Raw genomic sequence first — 21,564 nt, 5'->3', positions numbered from 1 at the left:
ATCTACTGAATCTTGATATCAATGAATTAAACCTGTTGTTTGACCTTGAATTAATATGTACTATTACACGATTCGGGACATTATGAAATTCGAAGCGGTACACATTTGTGTTTTTTCAATAACGTACCCATCTTACACGTCACTCCAACGTCTTCACTATGGTAACAGTACGCATTACCCCATCCATTGTGACTACAGTCTGTAATCGATGTTTCTCCTCCTGTACAACCAACGTTTCTCAGCCATATTATACCCTTGACGGGTGTAAAGTTGGTTGTTATGTGTTCCTGTACTCCAGGGTAACCAAGCATACGACACACCACCTCAGCGTCTTTCATGTCCCATCCAACGTTACATACAGTACCCCACTGACCATGGTACCTGACTTCAAGTCGACCAGAATTGACTGACCTTCCTCCAGCTAAACGAACTTGAACTGGTGGAGGATCTGTGGATTTGTACCAACATCATTGAGGTCATTGTACAACTGACACTTGGACAAGTGTATGAAAGAGAATAAGTAGAGCTTTGATAAAGCTTATGTCTGATCAACAAACGAACTATCTAGATGATTTGCTTCGATATGATAATATTTGAATGATCAGAGTAAAGTAGAGATTTGACTTTCTCACCTTCATTTGTCTGACAAGCCACACCAGCAAGATGTTTATTTGTACACCACGAACGAACACTCCACCATCCTGAGTGAGCACACTCTGCTATCGACTTTTCTCTACCACTGCATCTCACAAGATTCATGAGCGTTCTTCTTCGTGTCTCTTCTTCAATGCAATAAATTGCGTGTTTTGCTGCTTTGTAACCAAGCATTGTGCAGATCACATGAGCATCTTGTATATCCCAGAGTCAATGACATACTACTCCCCAGGTCCCTTGATACTGGATTTCTACTTTGCCAGTATGGTTTTGATCTCCCACCAGACGAACTTTGATCGCTTTCTCCTCTGAAACAAATATTGTTCAATAAACAACCAACATCCTAATCACATTCCTTACTTTGCTTGCAAAGTTTGATGTTAAGACAGTGTAAAGATACACATTATATATAGATAACTATCCTAATCAACGTGGTCACAAAAAAGGACTTTATTATTTGATAAAAATGGAAAACGAACAAATGCAAGAACTATAAGTTGATGATAAAAAATTTTTTTTTTGACACGATTGAATAGATAAGCAAAGATCATATGAGTGTTTTGTAGGTTATCTAGTTGTAGCTGGTGTTAGATTGCCACATACCACTCCAGCATCACGGCTGTGATCACATCCACCAGTGTTACCCCAGTCATAATGCCAACATTGATCAATAGATTCTTCGTGTCCATAGCAACCATAACCTCTGAATTTAAGCCATATAGAACCAGTTCCTTTGACGCTAGCAGTTCTTGCTGTAACTGCCTTGGAGTAATTCAACATGTGACATACCACGTAAGCATCGGGTATGTCCCATCCATCATTGCATATGGTACCCCAAGTACCTTTGTATCTTACTTCTACACGTCCCTCATTAGGAGTCTTACCATCCACTAGACGAACATTGACGTTTATTGCATTACCACATACCACTCCAGCATCACGAGTGTGATCACATCCACCAGTGTTACCCCAGCCAGCATGAGGACACTGATCAATAGATTCTTGGGATCCCCAGCAACCAAGCCCTTTAAGCCATATAGGACCAGTTCCTTTGACGCTAGAAGTCGTTGCTGTAACTGCCTTGGAGTAATTCAACATGTGACACACCACGTAAGCATTCCATATATCCCATCCATTATTGCATATGGTACCCCAAGTACCTTTGTATCTTACTTCTACACTTCCTTCGTTAGGAGTCCTACCGTCCACTAGACGAACAGCTACCTGGGACTTTGCTTCTGTAACAAACAGAAACGTGCTTTTAAAAATATCTTCGTACGTATCAAGTGTAAAACATCTGCTTGTTCTGTTTTGTTGTTATTCAGACACTAATTCATCGCCAGAAATTTCGGACATCACCCGCGCGGAACGCCTGGCACATCTCAATATTTATGTGTTACCGACCGTAAAAGTTTACAAAAGAATGTATGTGAATCGAAATGTTTTTATTAATTTTCATCGTCAACTATTTCGGCCATGCGCCGCTCGCCAAGTCAGCGGATATCTTGTATAAAATATAAACCACAGGAAGCCCAAGCTCTCTCAGGCCCGGACTTAGAGAAACATAACTTTTTGCTACGGTATTCCTGTGCTTCAATAGGTATCCTATTGCACGCGGGCGCATGACCGGAATAGTTGGCGATGATTGATAAAAAGGGACATTTTCAAAAATGTATAGGCGGGAATCGATGAAGTGAAGCTTCAGCAACTTGAGAATGTTGTTCATTTCAATCAGAGGTAAATTTCATGTATACTTTTTTGAAAACGATATCGTGCTCTGAGTCGCTCTGAATTACAAGAGACCGTGGGCGGCCATTCATCACAGCCGCTAAGTGTAGTCATAAATTATAGTTTTGAGCAGAAACAAAACAAAAAGTTACAAATGTATACCCTGGGGCTCTTTCCTGAAATGATCATAACACTCACCATTCCTTCCTATTCCGTGTCGAAAGTACTTTGATGTATACGTTTTGCTTTTGAAAAACGCCAATAAATCCATCCACTGAAATCCTTCATAACTACAGGCTAAATCTTCTGAATTCGGCTGAGTTCAAAAGACTGTAACTTTTGAAAGAATGCTTCAAATCGCTCGAAAAACCCATCGTTTGAAAGCTTGTTCCTCCAATATTACATCCAGCTAAATATTTCAGCGGTAAATGCCTTAAAACAGTAATTTGTTCCATAATAAAAAGGGCCCTAGAAGACCCCTTTTATGTGAGACCACGACTCACTGTTCAGCGGTTTCAGATTTCGCGCGAGTTTCAAAAAATTCAGTGGAAAAATCATTAAACTAGAGATAAAATCCTTTAGATTTTCCTATACGACTAAACTTACCGGTTCCAGACGCCATTTTGTCGGCAAATCGTATGTTTTAGGGCAAATCTGCTGCCTAAGATTGCCGGCTCAATAGAAACCGCTGCTTACTCATTGCAGGCTCAAATGTCCGAAATTTCGAGCGATGTTACAATAACTAAAGGTTTGTTTTTCAATATCCTTCTTTACCTTCTACTAATAAATGACTAGTGTTTTTTCTTTCAAATTAGAAAATAAATGCATAAAGTGAAATATTGACGTTCTACCTATGAGATTCAAGATTACAGATATTTATGCTATAACACTGAGGCTGACTAGAGGATATAACGCTTTTTCTTGCAAAAGCATTTAGATTTTGCTTTTTTTGTGTGTGTAAGCCAAGCGTAGCTCAAGTGTGTAGGGTTTTGGTCTTGTAAAAATAAGAACTATCAAGTAAATTGGCACTAAATGTGTTAACAAATATAAGAATAAAAAATACAGAATCGAAAAAGTACACTAGGGACTGGAATACATTTTAAAAAGATAACTTTACTATATTACTTAGAAGTTTAGCTTATCATGAATGACCAGTTACTAAGACAATGGACATAGTACTCGGGTGAAAAGCTTCTCTTTAAACGTTGGGTGTTGGGTGCATGGTACACATCAAAACAGTATCTAATTGCTACGATTATTGTATTCTTTTGTAAGATAACTTTAAGTAACTTGCTTTTTAACTCGTGGATACGCGAAGCGTAGAAACGAGTTATTGTGAGGGGTCTGAATATGCATATGTGTCACACGCTCACTCACTCGCTCACTAAGATGTTAGCAGATCGATAATTAAACGTTTAGCGTCGTCTTACGTCATCTGATTACGAACGTTATACGACACTAACAAGTACGAAACAGCTTTACGAAACTCTTATGCAGTGTAGACTACATTGGGTATTTATATGAGGAAATGAACTGCTGATGAAACGTGTGGGATACATTCTAGCACTGTGGACCCACTGTGCATGCGCACACTCGCACATAGGTATCTCTTCGGAATAATTATATTTAAAGATTCAAGGAAAGATGCAAGTTGAAGTAAATTAATACAATTAAGACCTGAACTAAAATTTCAATGAGTTAAACCTTTTTTTGCTGATGTATTAAAGCAAACAGAAACGCTCGTGGGTCGAGCCGCATGCATCGAAAAAATTGTGGTGAAAATTTTAAAAAGTCCAGAATAATTCTTAACACCCCGCTTAAAGTCATGCAAAAAAATACGATCCCCCTAAGCAAAGCTTGTAGCTTTTTCCAAAAATTGTGCATCCCCCCCATTTTTCTGATTTTCCCGATCCCCCCTCAATTTCATCTGCCCCCCCCCCCCCTCTGCCATACATTATGAACGCAGCCTAAATTGAGTATTTAAAATATGAAATTGAGCGAAATACTTTGAAACCTTCGAATGTCAACAAGTATAAGGACACATGAAGCCCAATCTCTGGAACGTCGACTAGATTCCACGAGCTCGCCAAAGGACGGTTTTATTTGTATTATTTTTGTCATTTAAAAATTTATACACCATTGAATATATACAACAAGTGTAACTGCGACGATTTTGAGTGAAAATTCAACTTCATTCTATACTTCATGTGCTATATCAAAATTAAAAAACGAGGGAACTTTTTGCTACATTTGATTTCGTTTTGATGCATTGCTTTTGTCTTTTGATACTCAGACTCAAATTAAATGATTATTTGTGCCTAAATTATTTAGGGAAATAAGTAAAAGTACACTAATAAGAAATAATGTTTGATCAAGCTTTAGACTCACCTTTAACCAACAAGAACACAGTACACAGTAACAGTATAAGGCGCGCCATCGATCAGTCAGGTCCTCATCCAAGATAAGGTTCGTAGGGAAATCTAGTGAGCACTGCAGCCAAGGCAGAAGGTAAGCCAACAATGACTAGAGTCTGACAATGTGATCAAGTATAAATAGTAAGGATATTGATTGTGATTTACAACACATCTCGTTATAGCGCTACTTGTTACGCTTTCGAGTCTAGTTTTGTGAGCGGGGTAGGGAGGAGTGCGAGGGGTGACTTTTGATTCAAAAAAGTTATAGAGTGGAACCCCACTTACGGCCAACCGCTTAATACGGCCACCCCGTTATTGCGGTCAGCTCTTTTGGGTCCCGACGAAATACCCATACATTTACTGTAAAATGTACCTGCTTAATACGGCCACCCGTTAATACGGCCAACGGCCACTTTTGTGGCCAGATTGACAAACTTCCATATTTTTTAACCCCGTGTTACGGACAGGACAAATAGGTTACAGTTTAGATCTTAGTGTAAATACTGTAAAGTTGTTGCTGCAAAATCTGTCATTCTTTTATTCATTCGGTTAACATTCTACAATAATGCTTTTTGTAGAATCAGAATCAACACAACAATAACTTCAAACAGAGAAACACGTACAGCGCGATGCGCTAAAGTATGTCCGCGTTTATTTTATGGCGGTACAGTATTAAAACAAGCCATGCCGATAGCCTGTCTGGGGTGATGTCCAGCCTCGAGTCAGTATGGTTTCAAAGGAAGCTTCATTCGTCTGTACAGAGCAAAGTCACTACCTATTTTAAAAAGTAGTTGTTACTGTACTGAGGTTTCTCTGTTCTACTGTTATATCTACAGTCCTGTACTACTGTATAATTTAAAGTTTTAAAGTACTACTAAAGTTGAGTTATAAATGAGCTCCAATAGTATCAGAAGTTTTAGAAACATTATTTAAAAATACAATATGCATTATTGCACTTTGTTAAGTAGTTTCGTACTGATTGATAAAACACGTTTTTAACATATTTTTTGACAGCCCACTTAATACGGCCACCCCGTTAAAACGGCCACTTTTGAATGTCCCTTCGGTGACCGGATTAACGGGGTTCCACTGTATTTATATCAAAAAATCACAAAAAAAATATTTAAAAGTTTGACAATCAATTCAAGATTTGTTTAATATTTACAAAATTTCTTTATACCATGAAATTTGTCTTTTGTTCTTTATTCATCATTGCTGTTTTATATTTTACTAAAATTTGAACTAAGGTCAAACGTATTCAAGACTTTAAGCGTTTGCGCGCCAAATACAGAAGAGCATTTTATAGTTTCCCAATACATGAATAGTTTATATTTGCTTTCTCACAATAAAACTTGTCTAAATATGAATAGCGTAGGCTAAAAAACAGTCAAAGCTTAATCAAACCATATAAAGGAAAGAACTTACTACTTTCGTTAGTGAGCTCGCACATGTTTTTTGTGTTTCGCTTTTACTCGACGCTACCGAGGTAGTTAGCTTTACGAAATATCGAACTCATTTAGAGAAAAATGGTTGGGAATACTAAAATTTGTAATCTTCCGTTGGCCAAAGCTTAAAAAATGAACGATGTTCCAACGAACAGATATCAATAGCGGAGCGCAACCGTGACGTCATAAAAACGAAGACAAAGGCGAAATTCGGACAAACAAACTTACAAATTTACTTTCAGCAGATAATTTTCACAGCCGATCGCAGTTGATCTTAGTTTACATGGTTTATTATTGTAACTTTAAGTAAAAATAATAAAATCGGTTCGTATAATCCTCGTAGCGGTTAAACAGAATGCAGTGTTTGTCCGAATCTTTAAGCTATTTTTAGAATCAGTGCGCTGCACTATTCAATTTGCAGCGAGTTTTTGTTTATTTGAGTACAGAGGTTGTTATTATTCGAACGCATCTGATTTCTTTTAGACTACGTGGTTTTGTGGTGCTGAGAACCTTGCCCTTCCTAACCACTTTCCTTTCATCCCCATAAAGGTTATGTACTTGACGTAAATGAACCTCATAAACTTAAGATTAGGCTTGTTACAGACAGGACAGTCTCTTTTATGCTTGTAGGTCGATGTGGGATCGATGAGAGGTCGATGTGGGGTCGATCGGCCATCGGCTATTGGCTATCAGGCTATCGGCTACCATTAGAAAACAGACGTTTGAGTTCTTCTTTTTATGGTAGCGAGAGTAGACAGTCGGTAAAATCTATTTCGTCCAACAGATTTTAGAAAAGAATCGTATCGTGTTTGAAGAGCAGAAAAATATCCGCATCCTATTGTGCTATAATCAATGGCAAGATGGTTACAGCACTTTAAAAGACTCGTTGGGAAAAAGGATTTGATTTGGACGGGGTCTTCCTGAGCTTTCTGAGGATTTAAATGAGATTAATACCAAGTACAACAACATAACCATACTGGATGATCTGATGGGCGAAGCGATAGACAGTCCTGTAGTAGCTCGATTATTTACCCAGGGTCGTCATAGAAACGCTAGCGTTATCCTCTTGCTTCAGAACATGTTTCCTAAGGGGAAGTTTAATACAGATATTAGTCGAAATGCCCAATATCTTGCTCTCTTCCGAAGCCCTAGTGACAGGAAACAAATCTTTGGAATCGTTGGAAAGCGAATTTTGATAAGAATAGGTACAATATACACCACCATTACATATCAGCATATATCAGTAGTCATGGGGAGGGAAGGAGGAGAGAAAGTCCTGAACCGTAGTCCTCGTCATGGATGGCGTTGTGGGGGTGCAAGTCAGTGGCTATGGCAGAGGGAAGGGTAATTTAATTTAATTTAATTTAATTTACATCTTTTATGACGCATTTCGCTACGCCTCAATGCGTTTACAATGTATATCACAAATAAACTATAATTAAGACGTAATAATTATAATACATATATATATATATATAGATAACTAGACTAAAATGTTATAATAATGATAATCTAAAACAAATTAATTAATATATAGCTAATATAAAAGTGTGGTTAAAACAAATATAGGGTTAAAATTAATATAGCATGATAAGATAGCATAATCTGTATTTCGTAAGGACGCAATAGATCAGTCAAAAGCTTCTTTGAAAAGATATGTTTTAACTAAAGATTTAAACTGTTTAACAGTCTCAGCATTTTTTATTATTTCTGGTAGGTTATTCCAGAGCTTAGGCGCAGCGATAGAGAATGCTCTATCGCCATAAGTAGATGTAAATGATTTAGGAACTATCAATAGCTTCTTAGAAGCAGAGCGTAAAGCGCGCTTAGGTGTATAAGATTCTAATAAACTGTTTAAATATGTTGGTGCATAACAGTTAATAATCTTAAAAGTAATTAGTAAGACCTTAAAAGTTATTCTTTGCTTAATAGGCAGCCAATGCAATTGGTGTAAAACAGGAGTTATATGTTCTCTGCGCTTAGTTTTAGTTATTAGTCTGGCAGCTGAATTTTGCAAGCGCTGCAACTTATCTAATTGCTTTGTAGGTAAACCATGCAAGACGCTATTGCAATAGTCTAATTTAGAGGTCACAAAAGCATGTACTAGGCGTTCTGTGCTCGTTTGATCAAGATACTTCCTAATTCTACCAATATTTCTAATTGCTAATGAGGCTGTGCGGCATAGATTATTCACATGACTAGACATAGTAAGATGTCTGTCAAAAATAACTCCGAGGTTTCGTGGTTCCGCATTAATTGATATGAAATGTTGACTAATACTGATACTAGAAATAGGAGCGTGGTTTGAAAAACGAGAATAAAAATGAACGATCTCAGTCTTAGAAGGATTGTTACTAAGCCTATTTTCTAGGAAAAAGGACTGAATGTCATTAATACATTGTTCAAGATTGTTTATAGCAGAATGTCTATGATCAGGATTCATTGTTATGTACAGCTGAGAGTCGTCAGCATACATCATGCAGTCAAGGCCATGAGATTTAATTACATCTTCCAAAGGAGCAAAGTATAAGATAAACAGCAGTGGGCCAAGCACCGAACCTTGAGCTACGCCGGACTTCATAAGCTGAGGACTGGACTCGGCATTTCCAAGTACGACTTTCTGAGAGCGCTCTCGTATGTAAGACTCAAACCATCGAAGTACTATTCCTGTTAAGCCATATTTTGTTGTTCAATCTGTTTATGAGTATGTCGTGGTCGATGGTGTCGAAAGCAGCCGACAGGTCAAGAAGAACAAGAATCACTTCCTTCCTCTGGTCGATCGTTCTAAGAATATCGTTGTGAACTCGTAGGAGAGCCGTTTCTGTACTGTGGAATTCTTGATATGCTGATTGTAATTTGGGATAGATATGATTTCTTGAGAGATAATCACGTACTTGAATAGAAGCGATACGCTCAAGAGGGTAGGGGAGATTATACAATAATTGGTAATATACACCACCATGACATAGCAGCATATATCAGTAGTCATGCAAAGAGGTGGGGGAGAGAAAGTCCTGAACAGTCCTCGTCATGGATGGCGTTATGGGGGTGCAAGTCTATGTCTTTGGAGGAGAGGGGTGGGGGAGATTAGACATAGATGGGTAATATATACACCATGACATAGCAGCATATATCACTAGTCATGGAGGAAAGAAATGGAAGAAAGTCCTCAAATACATATCAAAATAAGTCCTCAAACTATTGTATTTGACTATTTTCACGACATCAAACCAGAAAACAAGAGATCAAAACAACCTCCAGCATTCTACAAGCCATCAAAAAAGAGCTATTTCAGGAAGTGACATCTATTGATAGCAACCTATTGTAGTTGTTGATTTATATTCCTATTCACGTCTATAATTATGTACTTAGGTAATATATACATTTATAGATTAACTGTTGACTGACTACCTAACTAACTATTCGAATGTACTTATTTAGTTATAGGTCTGTCTGTCTGTTTACATCATTCTGAGCACAGTTTAGTGACGTAATTCAACTGTTGTGACGTCATCATCTGAGACAAAGAGAAAAAATATCAGTCGGGTAAGTTATTGAAATGGTGTTGATATGTGTTAAATATTTTTATTACCTTTGGTTTAGTTGTTTATCACTGCTGTCTTTTTTGCACTGATGGGCCTCCAGTGTGGAAATAGAAAAGAATGCAAAAACAAAGCGAAATAAGAAATGGATGGGTGAATAAAAAAAGCGAACGATCGAATAAATGAATAAAAAGAAATAGAAGAACGTATGGGAGTGAAAGAAAAAAGGAAAGAGCAAAGAGATTGAGGGCTAAATACGTGTTTAATAAATGAATGAATAAATCGATTGGACAACTAACGCAAGAAGGATAAATGAGTTGACTGGAGATGAAAGACTTGCACCAATAAATGGACAGTTCACGAAATAAAACGAATTGAGGAACGAAAGAAGATACGTCTTTTATTGGGGGAGGGGCTTGGGCTTCAGAGGGGAGGGTCAATAGTAAAAAAATAACTCTTTTGTCAGGTTAAACATTTTTATTTTCTGACGAAAGATTGTTCCTTGTTAACTTTATACAGGGCTATATATTTCTTACTGAATGAAAAGGCGAGGGCTACAATCATCTAAAAAAGGTTTACTGCGAATCCTGCAGCCCTCTCTCCCCCATTATAAAACGTACCTTCCCAAATGCATGTGTTAACAAAAGTGTTTCAGTACTTACCCAGCTATCCACAGCCATTAACGTCTGCTACAGCCTCGGTGACCATCACATCATTCTACTCCACTTTGGTACGTTATCAATACATTTTACTGCCATTTGCATTGCAATGCGGCCGCATAGCAATGCAAATGGCGGTAAAGTGCACATGAACCCTTCGACAATACTTTCAGTACTGATTCTACGTGATGTAAACAGTTGAATGGTAAAATATTTCTTGATTTGAGTGGTGCGTTTCTAAGTTATAAAGGTTTATACTTTCAATATGCTACTGACTGTGACGTCTATTAAGGCTTAATTAAATATACAAAATCGAACTGGTTCATAGATACAGTATTTAAAAAGCATCATTATTTTACTCATGGTTTACATGAAAGCTATTTAAAATTTTTATTTTCAAAATGGGCAGCATTTACAGTACTAGTTACAACAAAAAAAACTCAAATACCTTACCTGACGTCATCATCATTAACATATTGGAAGTATAAACCTTCATAACTTAGAGACGCATCACTCAAATCAAGAAATGTTTTATCAATCAACTACTTACTTTATGCAGAACCAGTACTGAATGTATTTTCAAAGAGTCCATTTGCACTTTAAAGCTTACCAGTTACTATGTCTACGTAACTAGCTAAACAAATCGCTTCTTGTCTCCACTAGTAGCTATAGCAACCCATCAAAGTTAAGATATCTTGAATCCCTCAAGATTTCTTAACTGCATACAAAATTCTGACATCAAAATATTGAACATCAGAATTATGACAAAAGCCTATAGTTTCTAGATTCTTTAGACTCTTGTAAGGGGTTAACTGATTATGACTGAATAATGTAGCGTACTAAATACACTAGTTTCACATTCAATGCATACCGCTGTCTTTGAAGACTACAGACACATTTGCACAGGCTTAGCCTCGTTTATAAGTCAGCTATTCACAGATACCATTAAGTACTTGGAATTTAAAAACATTGGTATTGTTCAAGCTGCACATTCTTTACATTAAAGTTTACATTTGCAAATGATTTACTCTTAATCGAGGCTAAGCCTGCGAAGATGAGTCTTCAGTCTTAAAACACAGCGGTATTTATGGAATGAGAAAAGAAACTATTTCTTAACTGCATACAAAATTCTGACATCAAAATATTTTAACATCAGAATTATGACAAAAGCCTAAAGAATCTAGATTCTTTAGACTCTTGTGAAGGGTTAACTGATTATGATAGAATGTTTTAGTATGCTTGGTTATATCTATGTACGTGTTTTTCTTACCATCATCTTCTTTTGAGCAATTCACTTTCGTTGTAAGGCAGCCAGTCTCTCCGGTTGCCTTATTTTATTTGAAGAAAAAATTTTTGTCATAATATTTTTCCATCCTGATTATCGATTAACCAAGCCAAATCAAACAAATAAGATTTCTTATATATTTGTATAATTTATTTTTTTCATCAGCAAAGACATCTTGTAATGCACACAATCCCATCCCAACCTGATGAATGCAACAGATGTTGGACCCAAGTAAATGAGGTAGAAAAAATAGATTTTCGAAAATTAGGATAAGAACTATGTATGTTTAGGAATCACGGTGTGCATAACACCAGGTCGTAATGGCGGTTCCAGCCCTTTGTTAAGCTAATCATGTTCTTTACGCTCAGCAGAATGAAATTAGGACCCCTCTTTGTAATGTCGATTTCGTCGGCTTTTTCTGCGAAGAGGCCATTTTGAAACCTCTCCCCTTCTTAAAATCCTGGATCTGCCACTGGGTCGTGCTAATTTTTAACTTTATCTTATTTTACTTCCATTTTTACCTACTCACCTGTTTCTAATTTGTTGCGGTTGGCCTCTCAGTAACACTGTTAAAAAGATACACAATGTAAGGTGTTAAAAGATAAGTGCTGCATAACTAGTTTCAGAACATTTGAAGCATCTGATTTTTCCTTAACCTGGTCAGTGGTTTGGTCAGCAATGGTTTAGTAGTTGTAGGTGCTTGTGTTGTCCTTCTAACTGCGCCTTCAAAATTAAGTTAAAAGTCAAAGGATTTTATTTTCATTTTTTGGTTAGAAACTAACTGAGACAATGCGCCAGAGTTTTAAAGAATAATATTTTATAATAAAAAATGATTAAGTCTAAAGCTCTTAATTTCGTGATCATCAAATGAATTCTTTAGATAATTGGCGTTGATGTGGTGATATTTGAACGATTAGAGTAATGTTAAGATTTGTCTTTCTTACCTTCATTTGTCTGACAAACCACACCAACAAGATATTCATTTGAGCAGGAATACTTCCACCATCCTAGGTGAGGACACTCTGCTATGGACTTTTCTCTACCACTGCATCCCACATATCTCAAGAGCGTTCTTCTTGGTGTTTCTCCTTCAGTGAACCGAATTGAGTGTTCAGCTGCTTTGTAACCAAGCATTCTGCAGATCACTTGAGCATCTCGTATATCCCACCAATCACCACACACTACTCCCCAGGTTCCTTGATACTGGATTTCTACTTTGCCAGTATGGTTTTGATCTCCCACCAGACGAACTTTGATCGCTTTCTCCTCTAAAACAAATATTGTTTAATGAACAAACAACATTCTAATCACAATCCTAACATTGCTTGATTTGATGTTCAGAGAGTACACATTATATATAGATATATAGATAGCTATTGTAATCAACGTGGTCATCAAAAGTAACTTGAAAAAAAAGATAAAGATGTAAAAGGAATAAATGCAAGACTTTCCGATGCATTTGATGATTGTAAAACGTTGTTTATAGACATGATTGAATAGAAAAACAAAGATCATATGAATGTCTTGTTTTGTAACTTATCTAGTTATACCTTGTGTTAGATTGCCACATACAACTCCAGCATCACGGCTGTGATCACATCCACCAGCGTTACCCCAGCCAGCATGAGTACATTGGTCAATAGATTCTTCGTGTCCATAGCAACCATCCCCTCTTAGTTTAAGCCATATAGGACCAGTTCCTTTAATGCTTGCAGTTGTTGCTGTAACTGCCTTGGAGTAGCTCAACATGTGACACACCACGTAAGCAACGTATATGTCCCATCCATCATTGCATATGCTACCCCAAGTACCTTTGTATCTTACTTCTACACGTCCCTCGTTAGGAGTCTTACCATCCACTAGACGAACAGCTACCTTGAATTTTGCTTCTGTAACAAACAGAAACGTGCTAGCTTAAGAATCTTTCTGTTTTCATTTTTAAGTGAAGTTTAACTCATGTATGTTTTTGTAACTTTAACTTGGAGTAAGTTACGTTGTAACGACGTTGACTAGAGTGCAAATAATTACTAACTAATTACTAACTTTGTGCTATTGGTTGCCTAAGTCTAATTAGTCAAAGAAATAGGCGAGTCGTGACGGGTGAACTAGTGCACGTGTGCTACTCAAGGGCGCGCATTTTTAAATATTTTTAAGCACGCTTGCAAAAACTGAAACAATATTTTATTGTACATGCTTTTCCTTCGTATAATTTGACACGTTTGCATTTTCGAATTCGTATCTGTTAAACAACAAGTGGAGCTTGATTCATGTTTTATGACGTGATATTCAGCTGATGACTGTATAATCTTCAAATTGTCTAGTGTTTAAGTCATTGGTTTTTCGTTCTTAAAGCTAAATTACAAACGACGATAGTTTTTCTTCATTAATTGTCCACACTGCGGGCAGAAGCAAAAGTGGCGTTCTACGAAGCTCAAACAAGTAGGGCTAATACGGTTTAAGCGAAATGGTTTTTGGGCTGGCCAAAGCCAATACGCAGAAGACACCTGGAGTACTGACAACATGCACATTGGAGTAATTTATGCCTTTCTCGCCATTTCCAAGGAACAAGTAAGAAGATTTTATGGAAGATCTTGACGAATTTATATTTAACTTGCTTTTTAAATTATCTAATCAATAACGATTTTGATGTTCTACAAATTTTAATTATAAAAACTATAAAGATAAAAATGGTAGAAAACACGTTCATTTGCGTACTGGGTCTTTTTTAGCTATAGTTGTTTGAGTCTTGATTTGTTTTAGTTTATAAATGCGTATTGTCTTGATTTTTAGCAAGATACTAAAATAAAAATGGTAGAAAACACGTTCATTTGTGTACTGGGTCTTTTTTAGCTATAGTTGTGGTTTGAGTCTTGAGCATGATTTGTTTTAGTTTATAAATGCGTATTGTCTTAATCTTTAGCGTGATAAAACAAATAAAAATGGTAGACAACATGTTTATTTGCGTACTGGGTCTTTTTTAGCTATATAGTTGTTTGAGTCTTGATTTGTTTTAGTTTATAAATGTGTATTTTCTTGATCTTTAGCGTGATAAAACAAATAAAAATGGTAGAAAACACGTTCATTTGCGTACTGGGTTTTTTGTGTCATAATTTACTGCAGAATTAAATGTGCGTCTTGTGTCTTGGTTTTTAGCTCAATTCAATAAACTTGTTAGAAAAAACGTTCATTTGCGTAATGAGTTGTTATTCTAGTAAACGCCCGTGCCCTTGTCATGCCTCACTAAATTCCTATGTGTTGTCTAATTAAGCACTTACTATCTCCTATTTAATCCTAACTATTTCACGGGTATATTATTTGCACTCTATCGTCTACGTCACGCCAGACAGTATTAATAGACACTTTTTGATTGGGCGTAATGTTTGCTAATTTCAAGTCATGTCATTTTTTTGGGAATAAGATTATTTAATTGGCTGTACCATCCCAATAATTCATGTTTACATGTGTTGTGATACGTAAACGTTATTAAGAAATAGTGTAATGACAAAGCATTGCAGCATCACGAATTTGCAAGTCGAGTTTTTGGTTGAACAACATCGTTGGCTCTCATTTTCTATTTTTAAAAAAATGATGGTAGATTCATAATGAAAACACGTATTTGGATAAAAACTTCAAATCTACGTTGCACTCAATTCAAAGAGTCACCGAATGATTCATGGTGGCGGCAAATTTGAACCAAAATTTTCAAGTTGTCAATATATTTAAACATATTTTGTCGTTACATTAACCCCAAGAGCGTAACGCTCATCGAGGGGGTCTATGTCATAATTATATTACATTACATTGTTAATCTAAAACCATAAATATTGGTATGCAATGCGCCATTTTCTCTGCCAGGTAAAATGGAGGTTTTAATTTGAAGGTCAAGTTTTAGAATGCAGTTTCATCGGTCTTGTTATTCCTGCTGGATTATTTACCACCATCATGATATAATGATACGCCACATTAAGCTTTCCGTGAGATTTCTACAGTTGCGATGGCTACCAGATGAACGACCCGGCGAAAAGTCAATGTTACACTGAAAGGATCTCTCTGAAAAATACAGCTACTTTTAATTAAAATTGCTATGGAATGAAAGTAAGAAAACTTTTATAAACGTTTGAGCACTTTTGCAATGATGCAAAACGTTTGCTCCATAAGAGCTTGGAATTAAGTACTTCGAGAGCGATGTAGACGAACAATGTAAACAATAACATAGTCGCGCAGTGCATTATGGTTGACTAGGATTCTTTAATGGTCGACTTATGGATGGCACGTAAGCTATTATTAACGTTTTTTAACCAAAAAAGCTGTAGCTGCATTTTTCTATTATCTCACTCCTCAGTGAATTCTGTAACCCTCATTTTTTATTTGCTGTTTCAACTTTTATCAAGACCTTAATTATTTGGCTATGCGAAGTTTGAACTTACCATATGATGTTAAGAAAAATGTAATTAATAACATTAATTAATTAATAGAAATAATGTTTGCTGTATTTTTAGACTCACCCTTAACCAACAAGAACACAGCACACAGTAACACTATAAGGCGCGGCATCGATCAGTCAGGTCCTCATCCAAGATAAGGTTCGTAGGGAAATCTAGTGAACGCTGCAGCCACGGCAAAAGGTAAGCCAACAATGACTAGAGTCTGACACTGGGATCAGGTATAAATAGTAAGGATATTGATTGTGATTGACAGCACAGCTCGTTATAGCGCTACCTGTTACGCTTTCGAGTCTAGTTTTGTCAGGGGGGAGGGGGCGAGTGACTTTTGATTCCAAAAATTTATATCGAAAAATCACAAAAATAGTTGAAACTTTGACAACACATTATTTTTTCAATAATAACTGCAAATAATATACGCAATAAATGCATTTTTGCAGATATTTTCTTTATGAAATTCGTTTTTTTTTAAATTTATTATTTTTTGTCTAATTTCGGTGCTTTTTACATTTTATTACAATTTGAACTAAGGTCAAACGTATTCAAGCCTGTGCTTGCGCTGCAAATATAGGGGAGCATTTATTATAGTTTCCTAACAAGCAAATATAATTGAAACTAGTAACATTCGAAGTTTCGGAGTCATCTTATATTTATTTCCATTCTCAGGAAGGGAAAAAACACCTCTATTTTATTTTATTGATTTGATTTGATTTGATTTTCGGACCGGCTTTCAAGAGCGCCAAAATGCCTTCAATTAATTTATGCAAACATTTATTGATAGTTTTATACATTGGGTATCTGTCTGTTGCGAAATAATTTTAAATATTAATTAAGTCTAAGATAGTCTTCAAACTTTCCTTACTTTAATATGAATTTATTAGCAATTAATTTACCAATGAAAATTTCATTAGGAATTCCTTCCTTTTTTTCAGTAAAATGTAAGGATATTGCTCGTACTTATTGTTTTCATCCAAAACCGAAACAGTTTTGGTCGTAAAACTGTATTGTTTACAGTCACAAGTAAAATTCGAGGGTTTTCCTTTATATATTGACATATTGGCATTATTTTTTAACCTTTTTTATAACATTGTCACAGAAAGCCAAACAGTTGCGATTTTTCTTCAACACAAATTTGCAAATTTGCATTCGTCTCGCGGAAACATATTCTGAAACAAATCCCACAACAAAACAAAAAATGTCTGTCTTTAGCTCAGTCTAAGATTAAGATTACGAAATTAATAATTAGAAAGAAAAACAGCTTTTCTGCATTAGACACAAAAGGCTCCCTGATTGAATCGTACTAGTAGTACAAGAGTACAAAGTACTAAAAGCGTGTAATAGAGTGATGGCGTGTAATAGAGTGACGGCTAGAGATGCTAGACCTTTTGAAAAACTTGTCCGCTAAGTAACCTGGGGCCATTCCGTTCATGCACTTAAAAACTAGAGTAGCTTTCCTAAGATATAGTAGCTTTCTAATTGGAAACCATCTAAAGTCTTTTAGTATAGGTGAGATGTGATCATACTTTTTGGCCCCTGAAACAATCCTACAAGCGAAATTTTGCACAGCCTGAATCTTATCGAGATTAGTCATTTCTGCCGTAATTATACTCCACACTGACGAAACATAAAAACGTTTACTAGAGCATTAATTAAAATGAACAGTGTTTGTCTATCAAAACAGTGTTTCACTCTATTAATTTGTCCCGAGTGTGCCATACAGGACTATGACGCTGTTTGTGTTATGTTTTCATTAAATGTCAAATTGCTGTCCAGAAATACCCCAAGGTCTCTTGCTGCATGTATGGCTAACCCCCCGACTTCGCTTTCGTTTCAAGATGCGAAGTTAAGTTTATACCTAAAAAGTGGGGTGATGAGCATTCTGGGCTGGACATCCCAGGATCCGCAGCCTTTGTAAAGCTGATTAGTATAGTTCTGGACGCTTGCTAGACATCATCCTTGGAAATTAACTTCGAGTTTATTGTTAACTATTAATTTTAAAGCCGTAAAGGCTATGCGACTAAAGTGTATAAGCAGGTAAGAAGTTTATTCGAGCAGTACCAACGAACCTATCGACATTTCTCCACCTGCATCTCACATCATACATGAGCTCTCTTCTTGATTTCTCTCCTGGCCTTCACTATAGGTTTACCGTCTATGTGCTGACTAATTAGCATCTGCCTTGCTGTTAATCAATGTCAATATTTTGCGAAATGATTAGGAGGGGGCGGAGCTAGATTATCACGTGACACAATTAAAGTCTACGCATGCTCTATTTTGCTGACTGCTGTTATTCAAGACTGAGTAGGATTAGAAATTCTAATTTATTTGTAAAAAAGAAAAGGTGTCAAGGTTTGCCGACAAATATTAATGTAATGGGCCGTAGCTTATTTTTACGAACTACACATGCTTTGGTTCAACTACTGAAAGCAGTATTCTCTGTAACCGAAGATCAGTGCTAAGGAAGGAAAACAGCGCTTCAAAAACAAGCCAAGGATAAAGAATTATGAGCTATTATGCCTTCTTGATCTAAACAAACCGAGCGTGTTTCATTCGACTTTCGTACTGTTTTTGCAGATTCCTCAAGCTGATTATCAAGTTACATGAAATGTTTTGGCTCCAAAGACTACTACGAATAAACTTAAAGTACAGAGAAGTTTATTCGGCCTTTTAATATTTTGTTTAATATGAAGTGATAAGAATGATTTAAATAAACGAATATATTTCGCCTATCTTCTTGACCTTAGTCATTCAACTTCTAGCTCGTTAGACTTTAATAATATGTCCATTCGGATTTAGAAATATCTGTAAACATAAAAAACTTTAAAATTAAAGCAACTGTGAGGAAAATATTTTATTTTTACCGTCTTAAGTAAAGAATTTCGATTCACAAATAACGAGTTAGAAAATTCCCGTGTGAGAACTCTTGCAAAGCGCGTGACCACAGGCACGACGTAATTACGTATGCTAAAAATAGGAATGGACTGGACATGACGGAACTGGAATTTGGACTGATATTTATCCATACCTTTAATTCTTGTCATACAATTTTTATCCAAAATGATTTTCACTACTTTGATCTCTTTGAAGCTTTAATAAAAAAATATTTTCACTTTATTATTGTTCGGATCCATGTCAAAACAACAGCATTTCTGCACAGACCCATATTTCATCTAGAAGTAACTTCCTGTGAATGAATTTGTTGTTCTAGTGATGCTATGGTTGAAAACAAACAGTCTACACACACCTACGTCTGGCAAAAAATGCCAGGTTAAGACCCCATCATCCCTCCACTCCCCACGACAAAATAAACAAGTTGCGCAATAATTCATTACGTCAACATTGCGCCATCGACACCATGACAAGTAACTGTCCAATCAGGGCAAACGTGCTGTTTACGTGTTATCTTGATTTGGAAGCTCAACCAACTAAATACTCCATGCATGTTGAAACCAGGTCCTCCAGGTATCCCAGCTTACCCTGGAATCAGGGTCTAGTTCAATGACCTACGCACATGACTGACGCTTTTTTTCTTTGTCTCAGATGAAACCCGCAAAGGTCTTCTGGGTAATAGTTTACGTCATTTAAATCCTTAAATTTCCTTTTGTTTTGGTTGAGAGAGAAAAATAGACTGCCTATGTAGAACGTTATTTTTGTCGCGCATGCGTGGCGTAACTTAGCAACGCTGTCATTATTTTGACAGCCGCTCTCGTCAAACAATGTTTGGCGCCACGGTGTCTTACATTTGCTCATGCGCACTACATGTAATCGGTTAAAAACCGGTTTTAAAACTGGTTTTGTTCCTCCACAATCGTGGACGGCGGTGTATCAAAGGAAGCGCTCTACATCGGCAGAGTCTCCCTCCTCCCCGCCTGAAAGAAGGGAGAGAAAGAGAAGAGAGACTCTGCTAGCAGGGAAAGGAATGCAGGTCTCGTTATGCTAAATTCATTAATCATGTTGAGCACAAGCCTCGTGTTGTTTCGCGTGATCGAGAACCAAGTAGAGTTCCAGTCAAACAGCTCACTGGTCTTTTGCACGAAAGCAGAAAAATAGGCTTCTACTGTTGACAAATCCAAGTTCTCAAAACTTTTGTTCTGAATGTACTTTATGTAGTTTATACTATGTTTATCCCAATTTCTGCTCCACAACTTAAGGTAATATTGCATTATTTGGGCCAAATGCTGGTCGTCAATGTGTAGCCATGTCACTGTGTGCATTAATATATCCGGGTAATATATAAGCATAGGAACTCGATAAGTTCTTCAGCAGATTTAGAAAGCATTATAATGTATACTGGGAATGAGTTATATTATGTCCTTTCAAGATTGCACAACCTAGACTTTTTACTTTTGACAGAATTACCTCGAATGGTAAGAGTATTAGAAACTAATTACCAGATGGAATACAGCCCAAGTTACACTGGTAATATTCATGATATTTCATCTACTGTCTATTTCCTTTACTCTTGTGCATGCCCTTAGGTAATGCTTTGCAAATTTTAATTGGAGAAAATTACCAGTCATTCCTGTTAACTATTCAATGTAATACTGTAGCTATTTTCTGTAATGGTGATGCGACATTTAGGATATTCTACTGTCATAGGTCTCCCCCGTCCTCAAGGTAATTGTGTACTCATCAATGTTGATGGCTTTCCTAAATTACTTCCAAAGTTTATATGACAATTTAACAGGTTTATTTGAACTCAGAGGAGTGTGTATTACTGAGACATGCATACAAAGCAATGCTACTGAAATCCTTTTAATGCACAAACCTAACTGAACAGAGTGAAGTGATTGGCAAAGCTGCAGATGATAATCAGCAAAGAAACGACAGTAATATTACAAATTCAAATGCCAATGATTCTTCGATTGCACGTGACAAAGTGCGTCTAGTTACCTTTGGTTTAGTAGTTCATCACTGTTGTCTTTTTTGCGCTTATGGGCTTCCTGTGTGGAAAAAGAAACGAATGAAAAAACAAAGGGAAATAAGAAATGGATGGGTGAATAAAAAAAGTGAACGATTGAATAAATGAATGAAAAATGAATAGAAGAACGAATGGGAGCGAAAGAAAATTAAATCTGTTTAATGAATGAATGAATCAATCAATCGTACAACTAACAGAAGAAGGTATAAATGAGAAGACTGGAGATGAAAGATTTGAACCAATTAAAGAACAGTTCCGGTTCACAAAATGAAACGAGCTGACGAACGAAAGAAGGTATGTTTTTTTATTGGGGGAGGGGCTTGGGCTTCAGAGTGGAGAGTCAATAGTAAAAAAATAACTTTTTTGTCAGGTTAAACATTTTTATTTTCTGACAAAAGATTCTTCCTTGTTAACTCTATAGGAGGGTCATATATTTCTTACTGAATAAAAAGGCTAGGGCTAAAATCATCTAAA

General features: G+C 36.5%; 3 protein-coding genes across 8 annotated transcripts in view; all 3 read right to left on the bottom strand.

The window, feature by feature from the left end:
* Window positions 1-21,564, bottom strand: part of LOC116290766 (scavenger receptor cysteine-rich type 1 protein M130-like) — a 63,923-nt gene that overhangs the window by 3,374 nt on the left and 38,985 nt on the right. For 2 of the 6 annotated variants that reach the window (XM_089039897.1, XM_089039900.1), the window contains exons 9-10: window positions 21,063-21,112; window positions 13,477-13,616 (exon numbers count right to left, since the gene is read on the bottom strand). Coding sequence is in view for 2 of the 6 variants with exons in the window: in XM_089039902.1 (XP_088896028.1) it covers window positions 128-448; window positions 12,672-12,995; window positions 13,278-13,616; window positions 16,233-16,281 (1,033 nt within the window). In the remaining 4 variants the exon portion in view is untranslated. Of the gene's footprint in view, window positions 1-127; window positions 449-9,427; window positions 9,759-12,256; window positions 12,294-12,383; window positions 12,451-12,671; window positions 12,996-13,277; window positions 13,617-16,232; window positions 16,403-21,062; window positions 21,113-21,564 lie in introns of those variants that run through there. The other 4 variants (XM_089039902.1, XM_089039901.1, XM_089039898.1 and 1 more) reach the window with 4 other exon arrangements.
* LOC116297296 (uncharacterized) overlaps window positions 1-21,564 on the bottom strand; it is a 76,478-nt gene that overhangs the window by 40,374 nt on the left and 14,540 nt on the right. The gene's annotated exons all lie outside the window — the stretch shown is intronic.
* Window positions 768-4,914, bottom strand: LOC148905411 (scavenger receptor cysteine-rich type 1 protein M130-like). The gene is made up of 3 exons (XM_089039924.1): window positions 4,771-4,914; window positions 1,258-1,892; window positions 768-962 (listed from the first exon to the last, which is right to left on the bottom strand). The coding sequence occupies exons 1-3, from the start codon at window positions 4,817-4,819 to the stop codon at window positions 906-908; spliced, it is 741 nt and encodes a 246-aa protein (XP_088896050.1). The 5' UTR covers window positions 4,820-4,914; the 3' UTR covers window positions 768-905.

This window comes from Actinia tenebrosa, unplaced genomic scaffold (assembly GCF_029948245.1).
Source record: "Actinia tenebrosa isolate PJP-AT-01 unplaced genomic scaffold, QUT_ActTen_1.0 PGA_scaffold7__59_contigs__length_16204524, whole genome shotgun sequence".
Lineage (NCBI taxonomy): Eukaryota > Metazoa > Cnidaria > Anthozoa > Actiniaria > Actiniidae > Actinia > Actinia tenebrosa.
The sequence above is the reverse complement of the archived record's forward strand: the minus strand, read 5'-3'. Positions and strand labels throughout refer to the sequence as shown.